This window comes from Phyllostomus hastatus, unplaced genomic scaffold, assembly GCF_019186645.2.
Source record: "Phyllostomus hastatus isolate PE091 unplaced genomic scaffold, TTU_PhHast_1.1 phas_contig_17, whole genome shotgun sequence".
NCBI classification, from domain to species: domain Eukaryota; kingdom Metazoa; phylum Chordata; class Mammalia; order Chiroptera; family Phyllostomidae; genus Phyllostomus; species Phyllostomus hastatus.
The window spans coordinates 40,356,464-40,370,713 of NW_025333664.1; the positions used below are offsets into that span (position 1 = coordinate 40,356,464).

Here is a 14,250-nt window from a genome sequence, read left to right on the forward strand (position 1 = left end):
CATGCCATACATCCTAACAGCTCTGTGAATATTTTTCCATCTGCATGAATGCCATGAACCTGTCAGGCCTTGAAGGGTGGCAACACATCAGACTTCCATACAGTTCAGTTTTCTGGCAGTTCTGGTTGTTTTTTGTTTTTAAATTGGTTGTTATCCTTTTGGTTGTGTGAGGAAATGAAGCATATCTACCTACACCTCCATCTTGGCCGAAAGTTATCCCCAAATGTGTGTATTTTTAATAAGAAAAATATTAGGATATAAATATGAGAACATCCCAGAGGGGTAAAATAGAATGCTACTAAATATAACCAAGAATATACTAAAAAGAAAAGAATGTTAAATATGGCATTAAAATGTGTCTAAGGACCAGCATCACCATGCTGCCATAAATCTTGGATCCTTTCTCTGCCACACACATGCACTGGTTGTCAAGGTCATTCAGAGGGTCCTGAGAATGGAGTGTTTGATGTGGACATCCCCTGGGTGATAAACACAGCTTTGTTACCTTTAAATTAGCATTTCCTCCTCCATGGTAAGTGTTGCAATATCTCAGGAATAAAGTATACCCTGGGCCAGTGTTGAAGAAATATATAAAGTGTTCAAATTCTTTATTGTAGTACTTCTCAGAGTCTTTGATCCATAACTGTGACACTCCAGGAGGGGACTTATAGTAGGAAATTGTTTTTAGACAGTGGAATTCTTTTGGGGAGAGGTAGAGGATTCTAGGGATAATGTCATAGAAGTAGTGTTCTTTGGAACACATTCGGGCCATGCTGCCCCCAGCACCTTGTCCTTTGGCTCATAACAAATGCTGCTCTTAATTTCATATGCAAACATGCTGAGTGTATTCCCTCTGCCTAGAATTTTTCACCCCCAGCTCTTGACATAGCTTCCTCCCCTTCTCTTCATTCATATTCTCAGAGGGGTCTTCTCTGACCTCTTGACCACATCACTCCATACTAAAGCACTTGTCACTATTTGAAATGTGTGAAATGATGCATTTGCTATACTTTTATCATCTGTTTTCCTGTGAGAATGTAAGTTCATTTCATTTGCATGTTGTATTCCTGGCATTTAGAACAGGGTTTGGCACATAGTAGGTGTTCCTTGGAAAGAAATAACACTGAAATTCATTAAGCCTTTCTGTTAAACAGGGTGGAAGATCATGATGATCTCATGCCAATATTTATGCACCAGGACACAATTCTGAAAGCAACTTATGGCGAATACTTTCTGGCTGAACTAATAGAGGCACAAGACAAAGAGAATCATGCTGTCGTATGTGAGGTTAGTAATTAATCCAGGTAGTATGAGAAATGGGGGAAATAAGCAATGTTGCCCCTGGTTTTGCCCAGCACCCCTAGAGTTGTCATTCTCTTTTCCTTCCCCATGCCCTTCCAGGTGTCATGCCAAGCCAGCTTCTGAGCTGTGGCATCACACTCCTTCCCAGTGCTAACTGACTTTAGGTTTTCAGGTTTGTGTGAGGTCTTCCCAGATGCCCAGGCTGCTATAGATTATTTGCTCTGTCTTTAGCAGTAGGGGTTAAAGTTAGGGTGAGGGGAAGAGATCCTCCAAGAGTATCTAGGGGGCTTTTCTGGGACTCCAAGATTCCAGAGTCCAGAACTTATGAACCAGCATCCTGCTGGCAGGTGGATTTTGTTTGACTTGGAAAGTAATTTTTAACTATTTTTTTAACAAAATTTCACACTTAAAAGAAAACTTATAAGCCCCCCAATTCCCTAAATGTTAACTATAAGGTTTTCTTAGACCCCGCCGAGGAAATAAACAGCCAATTAGCCATGGAAACAGGCAGATGAGCTTTATTTTGGAAGTTTGTGCTCCCAGGCGATGTTTTTCCCACCAGGAGAAGAGGCTAAGAAAAGACCACTCGGAAGAAGGGAAAGGCTGGGAGTTTTATGTGGCTGGACTTCACGCGGGAGCCAAGGATTGGTTCTTGGTGAACAAAGAAGCAACTTAGCATTTGTGGCTCCTGGTCGGATGTCAGTCACCTCTTCTGGGTCAGAGTTCAGTTGCCATATTACTTGTAGTCCAAACGGTGGCCATATTTGTAGTCCAAAATGCTAATTGTAACTAGATTCCCACTTGTCCTACCCTGCCCATCCTGACATTAACATTTTACATTTGCTTTATTACTCTTTGCTTGCTCTTTCTCTATATCAATCTCTTTATATAGGGATAAATGTATATTTACCATATTTTTTGGACCATAAGACTCACCTAGGTTTTAGAGGAGGAAAATAGGAAAAAAAAATTGAAGCAACAAATGTGGTAAAATATTTAATAACATAAATAACATAATATTTCACCAATGCAAATGTAAACAGAACTCAGCTGCAACATTAACAACCTTTATTCCTTCCAAATTGTGTGTGTGTGAGGGGGTGCGTCTTATAGTATGTATTTTTATGGTTCATAAAAATATGGTATGCATTTTTATGAACCATTTAAGTGTATTATACAGATGTAATGCCCCTTCACCGACTATGTATATTTCCTAAAAACAAGGATGTTCCTTTTCATAACTGTAGTAGAGTGATCTAGTTAAGCAGTTACCTGATCTACAGACCTTATTCAGATTTTACTGACAGTCCTCATAATGTCCTTGTTAGCAGATGTAAATCCAGATCATTCATTGATCTCAAGTGTCATGTATCTTTAGTCTTTTGTAATCTGGAACAATTTCCCAGTCTGTCTTTGTCTTTTATGACAATGACAGTTTTGAAAAGCACACAGGTCAGTTATTTTTCACAATGCCTCTCAGTTTGGATTTGTCCATTGTTTTCTCATGGTTTGATTTAGGTTATTATGATTAAATTTGGTTGGATTAATGGCTAGCATTTAAAAATTAGGAAAGTGTCTATAACAATCAGAATTTCTAGCTTTTCTGGAAAAATCTGAAGGCTTGTCATTAGGGTCTGCTTTTCTGCAGGGCCCCGGGAGTTGGAACTTGGGAGTGACTGTCACTGCAGGCAGTTCAGAGGTTCTACAGCCCTGGGGCTTCATGACCCCTCAGGCTGGCTATCTTTCCAACTTTTTACCAGCCTGGCCCTGTGACCCCATCAGTTGTGACCACTGACTCAGAACTTGTGCTGTAAGTGTCCTGCTTCTGTAGTGTCCATCCAGGAAAGCTTTACTGAGACCAGAGGTAGAGATGGTAATTAACACAGACTCATGGACAGATAGCAGTATGGTGATTGCCAGAAGGAGGGGGGGATGGGTGGAGGTAGAGGAAGGGAAAGAGGAGAATAAATGGTGTTAGAAAGAGCGTTGACTTGGGGTGATAAATACACAATGCAAGATGATGTATTGTAGAATTGTATACCTAAAACTTGTGTAATTTTATTAACCAATGTCACCCCAACAAAATCAATTTTAAAAAAAGAATAAAAAAAAGAAAGAAGGATGAAACCTACACCCTCTGATATGCCAGTCATAGACCCAGAGGTCTACACCAAAGGAAAAGGATGAAAAGGACAAAAAAGAGAACTGGCAAGCTATGTTGCATTGGTGTGTTTCAGCCCAGAGCAGTGAGCAGGCCTACCTAGGAGCCCAGGTAAATGGTCTGAGCAACTCTGAGACCACCTCTTATCCTTGTCTCGCTCACTCTGGAGGCATTCACAGAGGGACACCTCCTCCCTTCCAGAATTGTAGCTGTATATTTCTATTGTGCATTTACCCCCACAGGATTTGATCAAGAAGATCCTACTTCTGATACCTAAATGTAAGTGTACTGAAGTATCTTTAGGTCTTCATATTGATTTGAGCCTGCTAAAATAGGCATTCCTAAGAAATAGTTCAATGGCATTCTACCTCAGGACATTCCATCTGAAGCTTTGGGTGTTCTTAAGAGCTAAAAAGGCTGAAATAGGATATTCAGGGGTCTGCCCAAGGGTATGGAGAAATTGTCTGACTGAAAAAAATTGAGGCTTTTAGGACCTTAGGGTCATTACAAAATGTATGGTGACTGTTCAGCTTTAAGAAGGATAGGGCTGTGACCAATGTCATCTATATATAAGAAATGTGAGGAAAATATTTTAAAGTAGTGGTAGTCAAACCTGACCTGAGCATACATTGAAATTATTTCTTGTGCTGATTAGATCACACATTATGGGGACCCTCCACCAGCATTTCTGATCTAGTGGAGGCCAAAGCATTTTCATTTCTCACCAGTTTCTGGGTATTGCAGACATCACCTTTGAGAACTCTGTTTTAAAGGAATGAACCTTTCCTCCATATGATTTGCTGTTGACTTGTGTATAGGGACCTCATAAGGTCAGCCTTTTACTGATAATTTTGGGAATGGAGAAAACAATTCAAATGTGAGCTAGGATATTCTTTTGGCATCACATGAAAAATACAGAGGGTATTTTTTCAAAGTCCTTTGAAAGAGGTTTATCTAAGCTTGGACTGAAGATTGACTATACAATAACCTTATCTTGAATGAATTTTTGTGCTTGCCTTTTGCATATCATAACTAACAAACATTAATTGAACCCTTGGGTGCCCAGCACTGTACCTGAATATTTCATCCATAGATCTCAAGATCCAGGTAAAAATGATCACAAATTACATTTTTTATTTAAGTGGATATTTGACCTTTATTTTAAAAGAAAGGACTTTGTGCCATTTTATTGAAAAGCATTCAAAGGTAAGAATTTAGCAGTTTTACTCCAGGATGATTTGTTTGGGGATTCATTATTTTCATACACTCGCTTTTCATTTTGACAAAACTCTAAAAACTATGTAAAGAATATTACTTTTCTTGAATATTGAGGTTTTTGATAATATGAACAGTGATTCTAAAGCTTGGTATAAATGATAATCACCTGAGAGACTTTTTAGAAAATTAAACCAAGAAACTTGAATCCTGAACATATAAGGAACTCAAACAGCAATAAAGAGACAATCCAAATAAAAAATGTGGCCAAAGAATTTGAATAGGAATTTCTCCAAAAAAGGTGTAAAAATTGCCAATAAGTTTGTGAAATATTCAACATCATTAGTCATAAGGAAAATGCAAATGAAAACCACAGCAAGATACCACCTGAAACTTGCTGGGATGGTTTTAATAAAAGAGACAATTGGTAGGGAGATGGAAAAAGTGGAACCCTCATACATTGCTGGTGAGATTATCAAATGGTGTATCCACTTTGGAAAACAGCCTGGCATATTCTCTGGTGTTAGATATAGAAGTACTATTTGACCCAGCTGTTCCACCTCTAGACACATGTACATTCAAAAACATGTACACAAACATTCAAAGCAGCATTATTCTTAATAGTCAAGAAGCAGAAATAGCCCCCAAATTCATCTGCTGATGAATGAATGGATAAAGAAAATGTGGTATATCCATCCATGGAATATTATTAGGAAATAATAGGGAGTGAAACACTGATACATGTTTGAACCTTGAAAAGATTATGCTAAATGAAAGCAGCTAGACAAAAAGACCACATATTGTATGATTCCATTTACATGATAGGCCAAAATAGGCAAGTCTATAGAGATAAAAAATAGATTAATGGCTAGAGAAAGAGGGGGATGGGATTGACTAACAATGGGTATGGTGTTGCTTTTTGGGGGAAGAAAATGTTCTGGAATTAGATAGTGATGATGTGAATATACTAAAAATCACTGAATTCTTTAGTTTTTAAAGATTTATTTTTATGGTAGATATCTCAATTTTTCAAAATATTAGGATATACTCAGACCAATTAAATCAATCTTTTGTGGTAGGATACAGTCAGTATTTTTTAAAAGCCCCACCCTCATATGATTCCAGTGTGTAGTACAGGTGGTAAAACATTTATCTACATGATGGAAAACACATTTGACAAAGAATAGGATGAATTTAGAGACATATGGGCATTAGTTTACTAAGGTAAGAACTGGCCCTAAAAATTACTTTTTGGAATAATACTTGTTCTACATTGAAAAGGTTTTTATTTTTATTTTTTCACATTAAGATTTTGCATTTTTCTTTAAGCTTTCATGTATTCTCATTCAACGTATAGCTTCAGGCTATTGTTGAAAGAAAGGGGCAGGAAGTAATTGGGTCCAGCAGCACTGTTTTGAAAAACTGTGTTTACACAATGAAACACAGTAAGAAGTAATATGATTCATATAGACCTCAGTAAGAACTTTTAATGACCAAACTGTACGAATCCAGTTTAGTCATGTCTTTGTTTTGTGGAGGAGGCTTTCATTTATTTTTTCCATCTTTATTGAGATATCATTGACATGTAACACTGTGTAAATTTAAGGTGTATAATGTGTTGATTTCATATACTTATATATTGCAAAATGATTATTACCCTAGTGTTAGATAACATCTTTATCATGTTACATAATTACCAATTATTTTTTGTGGTGAGAATATTTAAGATTTATTTTAACTAGTAACTTTCAAGTATGTAATAGAATATTATTAATTATAATCACCACACTTTACATTAGATCCCTAGAATTTATTTGTCTTATAACTGGAAGTTTGTGTCCTTTGACCAACATTTCCCTTCCCCATTTCCCTCATCCCCCACCTAGTTAGTTCCTGGAAAACAACAATTCTGTTTCTGTGAGTTCAGCTTTTTTTAGGGAGATCATACAGTATTTGTCTTTCTATGCCTTATTTCTCTTAGCATAATGCCATAAAGGTATATCCAGGTTGTCACAAAAGGCACACATTCCTTTTTTCTTGTGACTGAATAATATTTTAGTATGTGTATATGTGTGTGTATAATTTATTTATTCATCCGTTGATGGACACTTCAGTTACTTCCATATTTTGGCTGCTGTGAATAATGCTACTATGAATACGGGAGGACAGACAAGGATTCATTTTTCATTTTTCATTTTCTGTTTGGAAAAAAGTTGAGCCATTTTTAATATAATGAGAGTGATTTGTGTGACATCAGTATAACCTGGTGACCAAGAACAGTAGACTGGAATATGCATGTGTGAATGATGATGACTTCACTGTGTTAGTCAGTAGGGGTAGTAGATGCCTTTGAGTGAGCATGTGTACTGCATAGTTGGCACATTCAAAATGACTGAGTGAGTAGAGCAAAAAATCTGCATTAAATTGTGCATTAAGCTTGAACATTCCTCCATGCAAACTATTTTGATGATTCAGAAGGCCACAGCTATGGGCAACTGGTGACTGGCAGCTTCATCAGGATAACACACCTGCTCATTCATCACCTCCTGTGCACAGTTTTCTGGAGAAACATCAAATGTTTTAGGCAACTCAGCCTCAAATAGCCCAGATTTGGCACCCTGCAACTTCTGGCTATTCCCAAAACTAAAATCACCTTTGAAAGGGAAACAATTTCAGACCATCACTGAGATTCAGAAACATATGATGGGACAGCCGATGGTGACTGAGAGAACTGTGTGAGGTATCAAAGTGCCTACTTTGACGGGGACTGAGGTGTCATTGTCCTGTATACAATGTTTCTTCGTGCTCTTTCAGGTGCTGATTCCTGGGTGGGTAGGCTTGTGTATATTCTAGGATCCTGTGGGCCCATTGGGAACTCTCCTGTGAGGCTGGAAGTTTCTCCTGCCACTGCAGACCCCACAGAATTTTATAGTCAGAGGTTTTTAAGCTTTGTTTCCCCAGGCTGGAATCCTGGGTTGTGTGGTCTTCATCACTCCCCAGATGTCTTCCCAGTTTATTTGCTCATGAATGTGGGAATGCCCGGTCTTCTAGCCACTGCTTTGTTGTGAGTCCTCTCTGCCTTGGCTGCCCCTCCTGCTGGTCTGGATGAATGTTTCTTCTTTAACTCCTTGGTTATTGGACTTCCATACAGTTCAATTTTCTGGCAGTTCTGGTTATTTTTTACTTTTAAATTTGTTGTTGTCTTTCTTTTAGTTGTGTGAGGAGGCAAAGTATATCTACCTACACCTTCATCTTGGCCAGAAGTCCATCTGCCCATTTTTAAACTGGAATTTTTTCTATTGAATTATATGAGTTCTATATATATTTTGGACTTTAAGCCCTTATTCAATAGATGGTTTGAAAATATTTTGTCCTATTGACACAGACACTGCCTGCAGTGTCCGCGGTGTCATGGATGAGACATGAGACATTCTCATGGACTACTAAGTCCTTTGTGGAGGAAAAGGGACAGCACAGATACCCTCTCAAGGGGAGGGTGCCTCAGAGCAGCCTGGCCACTCTCTCAAGAGGAAAGCGCCCCATCCTTCCTTCTCAGGGTTTTTATTGGTGTTTAATTTTACTAGGAATACATGTAAAGTTCATTAATCATTGTCAGGCAGCAAGGATCAAACAATAGATAACATACAAAGAACTCTGAGGGCTTATTCTGAGTCAGGGTCTGTTAGTTAATGGGCTACAAAACTCTAGGAAGCAAACTCATTTCCTGCCCAGGCTTTATCATTTAATTGAGCATCCTTAGCTCAGCAGGTTTAACAGGAGTTTATGTATTCTTTCTCAGGCCTGATCACCTGAGGAAACCTGCCCTTTCCAGCACAGGGCTGCACCGCCCTCTGTCATTGTTTTAGGATTAAGTCAGGCAGGGGAAGTAAGGCAGCCAAAAGATAGGAAACTTCTAGAAGGCAGAATGAGGACTCTGGCTTTGTTAAAACTGAGGGGCGAGGGTCCATCACCCCCTTTCTCCATAGCTCCCCAAGTCCTTCCCTGGGGCCTTCAGGCAAGACATGATCTTGCCTGTCTTAGGTCATTCCCCCCTGGGGAATCTTACCCATCATTGGCTAACTGATCAAGCATTGGGGGCCAATTATGAAAAGAGGAGCAGAAGCTGCACTTTTGCCAGGGAGACAAGCTTTGTTTCCTCAGTGGCTTCTGGTCTGAAGGTCACTCACTCAGCCTTAGCCATGGTGGATTACAGCTCCTGAAACCAGGCAGAGCAGTTCCGAACATCCTATTCCATAGGTTGTATTTTCATTTTATTGATAGTGTCTTTTTTGTTAAATTTTATTGTTGTTCAAGTACAGTTGTGTCCATTTTCCCCCACTACTCCCCTCTACCCCAGCATTGCCACCTCCCACCCTTGATCCTACCCCACTTTGGCTTTGTCCATGGGTCCTTTATACATGTTCTTCGATGACCCTTCCCTTTCTTTTCCCCATTATCCCCTTCACTCCTCCTCTCTGGTTACTGTCAGCCTGTTCTTTACTTCAATGTCTCTGGTTACATTTTCCTTTCTTGTTTTGTTGATTGGATTTCACTTATAGGTGAAATCATATGGTACTTATCTTTCACCACCTGGCTCATTTATATTAGCATAATGTTCTCCAGTTCCATCCATGCTGTTTCAAAGAGTAGGAGATCCTTCTTTCTTTCTTTCTTTCTGCTGCATAGTATTCCATTGTGTAAATGTACCACTATTTTTTTGATCCAATGATTTACTGATGGGCACTTAGTTTGCTACTAGCACTTGGCTATTGTAAATTGTGCTGCTATGAATATTGGAGTGCATAGGTTCTTTTGAATTCATGTTTCAGGATTCTTAGGGTATAATCCCAACAGTGTAATTGCCGGGTCAAAAGGAAGTTCCATTTTTAGTTTTCTGAGGAAATTCCATACTTTTTCTCACAGTGGCTGCACCAGTCTGCATTCCCAACAGTGTACTAGGGTTCTCTTCTCCACATCCTCACCAGCACTTGTTGCTTATTGACTTGGTTATTATGGCCATTCTCACTGGTGTGATGTGGTATCTCATTGTGGTTTTAATTTGCATTTCTCTGCCGGATAGTGATGCTGAGTATCCTTTCATATGCCTGTGGGCCCTGTGTATATCCTCCTTGGAGAAATGTCTGTTCCAGGTCCTTTGCCCATTTTTTAATTGAATTATTTGTCTACCTGGAGTAGAGTCGTGTGAGTTCGTTATATATTTTGGAGATCAAACCATTAGCCAAGGTATCATTTGCAATATATTTTCCCATATGGTTGTTCCCTTTTTATTTTGCTGATGTTTTCTTTAGCCATACAGAACCTTTTTATTTTGATGAAGTCACATTTGTTTATTCTTTCCTTTGTTTCCCTTGTTCTAGGAGACATATCAGTAAAAATATTGCTGTGTGGAATATCTGAAATTTTTCTGTCTATGTTTTCCTCTTAGTACTTTTATGGTGTCATGACTTATATTTAAGTCTTTTATCCACTTTGAGTTTATTTTTGAATATGGTGTAAGTTGGTGGTTGAGTTTGATTTTTTTGCATGTAGCTGTACAGATCGCCCAACACCGTTTGTTGAAGTGGCTATTTTTACGTGATTTTATGCTTCTGCCCACTTTGTCGAATATTAATTGACCATAGAGACTTGGGTTTATTTCTGGCCGCTCTATTCCATTCCATTGATCTATGTGTCTGTTCTTATGCCAATACAGAGTGTTTTCATTACTGTGGACTTATAATATGCTGTGATGTCAAGTATTGTGATCTTCCTACTTTGTTCTTCTTTGTCAAAATTGTTCCGGCTATTTGGGATCATTTGTGCTTCCATGTAAATTTTTGAAATGTTATTCTATACCTGTGAAATATGTCCTTGGTATTTGAATAAGGATTGTGTTAAATCTATAAAATGCTTTTTGTAGTATGGACATTCTGATGATGTTAATTCTTCCAATCCATGAACACAGTCTATGCTTCCATTTTTTTTGTGTCTTCCTTAATTCTTTCTTCAATGTTGTGTAGTTTTCTGAGTACAGGTCTTTTACCTTCTTGGTTAGGTTTATTCCTAGGTACTTTATTTTTCTTGTTGCTATAGCAAGTGGGATTCTTTTTCCTGATTTCTGTTTCTGATATTTCATTGTTCTTACACAAAACTGCCTATGATTTCCAGATATTGACTTTGTATCCTGCTGCTTTGCCAAATTCACTTATTAGGTTGAGTAGTTTTTGGTGGAGTCTATAGGACTTTCTATGTACACTATCATGTCATCTGCAAACAATGACAGTTTTGTTTTCTCCTTTCCAATTTGGATGCCTTTTATTTCTTTTTCTTGTTTGATGGCTGTGTCCAGGACTACCAATACTATTTTGAATAGAAGTGGTGTAAGTGAACACCCCTTGTCTTGTTCCTGATCTTAATGGAAAAGATTTTAGTTTTTGCCCATTGAGTATGTGTTGGCTGTAGGTTTCTCATATATGGCCTTTATTATGTTGAGGTATGCTCCTTGTATTCCCATATTACTGAGTCGTTTTCTCATAAATGGGTGCTATACCTTATCAAATGCTTTTGATGCATCTGTTGATATCATCATGTGGTTTTTGTCTTTCTTTTTGTTTATATGAAGTATTTTGTTTCTTGATTGTGGATATTGTAGCATCCTTACATCCCTGGGATGAATCCCACTTGACCATGGTATATGATCTGTGTATGATGGATGTAGTTTGCCAATATTTTGTTGAGGACTTTAGCATCTATGTTCATCAGCAATATTGGTCTGTAGTTTTTTTGTTTGTGGTGTCTTCATCTGGTTTAGGAATTACGATGATGCTGTCTTCATAAAAGAGTTTGGAAGTCTTCCCTCTTCTTGGATTTTTTTGGAATAGTCTGTGAAGGATAATGGTTACCTCTTTCTTAAATGCTTTATAAAATTCTTCTGTGAAACCATCTGGTCCAGGGCTTCTGAGTGTTGGAGATACTTATTCCTGCTTCAATTTCAATCAGCTGGTAATGATCTGTTCAGGCTTTCTGCTCCTTTTTCATTCAATTTTGGAAGATTATATTTTTCTAGAAATCTGTCCATTTCACCCAGGTTTTCAAATTTCTTGGCATTTTGTTCTTTGTAGTAATTTCTTACAATCCTTTGTATTTCTGTGATATCAGTTGTAATATCTCCTCTTTCATTTCTGATTTTATTTATTTGTATCCTCTCTCTTTTTTTCTTGATCAATGTGGCTAAACACTTGTCAATTTTATCTTTTGAAAGAACCAGCTCCTGGATTTATTGATCCTCTGAATTGCCCTTTTAGTCTTTATGTCATTTAATTCAGCTCTGATCTTGGTTATTTCCTTCCTTCTACTCACTTTGGGCTTTGTTTGTTGTTCCTCCTGTTCTTATAGATGTACAGTTACATTGGTTATTTGAAATGTTTCTATCTTTTTTTAGGTAGGCCTGTATAACTATGAACTTCCCTCTCAGGACTGCCTTTGCAGTGTCCCATAAGTTTTGTACTGTGTGTGTTCATTTTCATTTGTATTCAGAAACTTTCTATTTCTTTCTTGATCTCATTATTAGTCCATTCATTGTTTAATAGCATGCTCTTCAATCTCCTGAGTTTGAATGCTTTTGAGTTATGTCCTTGAGTTTGGTTTCTAGGTTTCAGGCCCTTGTGGTCTAAAAGATACTTGATATGATTTCAGTTTTCTTGAATTTGTTGAGGCTTGTTTTGTTTCCTATCATGGAAAAAACAATGCTCCAAATGCATTTGAAAAGAATGTGTATTTTTCTTCTTTGGGATGAAAGGTTCTATATATATCAGTTAAGTCAGTTTGATGTAGGGCATCGTTCAATGCTATAATATCCTTTTTGATGTTTTGTTTGGAAGATCTGTCCATTTTTGACAGTGGGGTGTTAAAATTCCCTAGTATAAGTGTGTTACTATCAACATCTTTCTTGAAGTTCTCCAAGATTTTTTCTTATTTATTTAGGTGCTCCTGTGTTGGGTGTATATATGCTTATGTCTTCTTCATGTATTTTTTCCCAGGAGTGTTTTGAAGTGTCCTTCTGTGTCTTTTTATGGTTTTTGTCTTGAAGTCAATTTTTTCTGATACAAGTATTGGTACGCTGCCTTTTTTCCCCCTGTCCATTTGCTTGGTATATATTTTTTCAACCCTTTACTTTCTGTCTCTATAGGTCTTTTGTTCTGAGGTGGATCTCTTGTAGGCAGCATATGTGCCAGTCATGTTTTCTTATCCATTCAGCTATCCTGTGTCTTTTGATTGCAGCATTTAATCCATTTACACTTAAGGTTATTATTGATAGATATTTATTTTCATTTTGCTCCCTTTGTACCTGTGTTCCTCTCTCTCTCTCTCACTGTTTTCCTTCATCCTCTTAAAGCTGTTTCTTTACCATGCCTTGCAGTGCTGGTTTGGTAGTGATGTATTCTTTTAACCTTCTTTTGTCTTGGAAACTCCTTATTTCACCTTCCATTTTCATTGAGGGCCTGCTGAGTAATATAGTATGGACGGCAGGCCTTTGCTATTCATTACTTGGAATACTTCTTGCCATTCCCTTCTGTCTTGCGGTATTTCCATTGAGAAGTCATCGTCTACCCTTATTGGGGCTCCCTTGTATGTTACTTCCTTGCTAATCTTGCTGCCTTTAAGATTCTCTTTGTCTTTGAATTTTGCCATTTTAATCATCATGTGTCTTGGAGTGGGCCTCTTTGGGTTCCTCTTGATTGGGACTCCATGTTTCCTGGATTTGTGTGGCTTTTTCTCTCATGAAATTAGGGAAGTTTTCCATCATTACTTTTTCAAATAGGTTTTCTATCCCTTGCTCTTCTTCTTCTCCTTCTGGTATCCCTATTATATGGATATTATTACATTTCATATTGTCTTGCATTTCTCTTAATCCCTCTTCATTCTATCCGGTCTCTTTTCATTTTCTTGCTCTTTCTGGGAGTTTTTTCTTTTTTGTCCTCCAGCTCACTGATCCAATCTTCTGCTTCGTGTAGCCTGCTTTTGATTCCTTCTACTCTGTTCTTTAACTCAGAAATTGTATTCTTCATTTCCTCTTGCGTCTTGTTGATAGTTTCTATTTCCTTTTTCATGTTGATATAGTTTGCAGTGAGTTCATTGTAGTTTCCCTGTAGTTTCTGGTAGCTCATTGTGAGCTCATTGAGCTTCCTGATAACCATTGCTTTGAACTTAATATCTAATAGTTGACTTGCCTCTATTTCATTTAGCATTCTTTCAGAGGATTTCTCCTTTTCTATTGTTTGGGGTTTGTCTTCCCATTGTTTTGGAGACTCTTCTTTCTTCCTTCTGCTTCTCAAATTGATCTATTTGGACTCCTTGAATTTGTGGTGTGAACATCTATGATAGGAGGCCTGTGAGATTTACTGGTGTAGTCTCCTTGACCTCCCGAACTTGATGCTCTTGGGATGCCCTTTGTGCCATTTATGTTGCCTCCCTGGATGTAATTGGGTTTTGATTGTTGTTGGGTTGTTCTTTACTAGGTCATTCCCTCAATTGGTTGACTTAGGGTCACTCTGCCCACCGTGTCTTGTAAG

General features: G+C 38.0%; 1 protein-coding gene across 1 annotated transcript in view; it reads left to right on the plus strand.

Moving 5' to 3' along the window:
- Window positions 1-14,250, plus strand: part of CFAP61 (cilia and flagella associated protein 61) — a 418,587-nt gene that overhangs the window by 97,917 nt on the left and 306,420 nt on the right. The window contains exon 7 of the mRNA XM_045833360.1: window positions 1,155-1,287. Within this exon, the coding sequence (XP_045689316.1) occupies window positions 1,155-1,287 (133 nt within the window). The remainder of the gene's footprint in view (window positions 1-1,154; window positions 1,288-14,250) is intronic.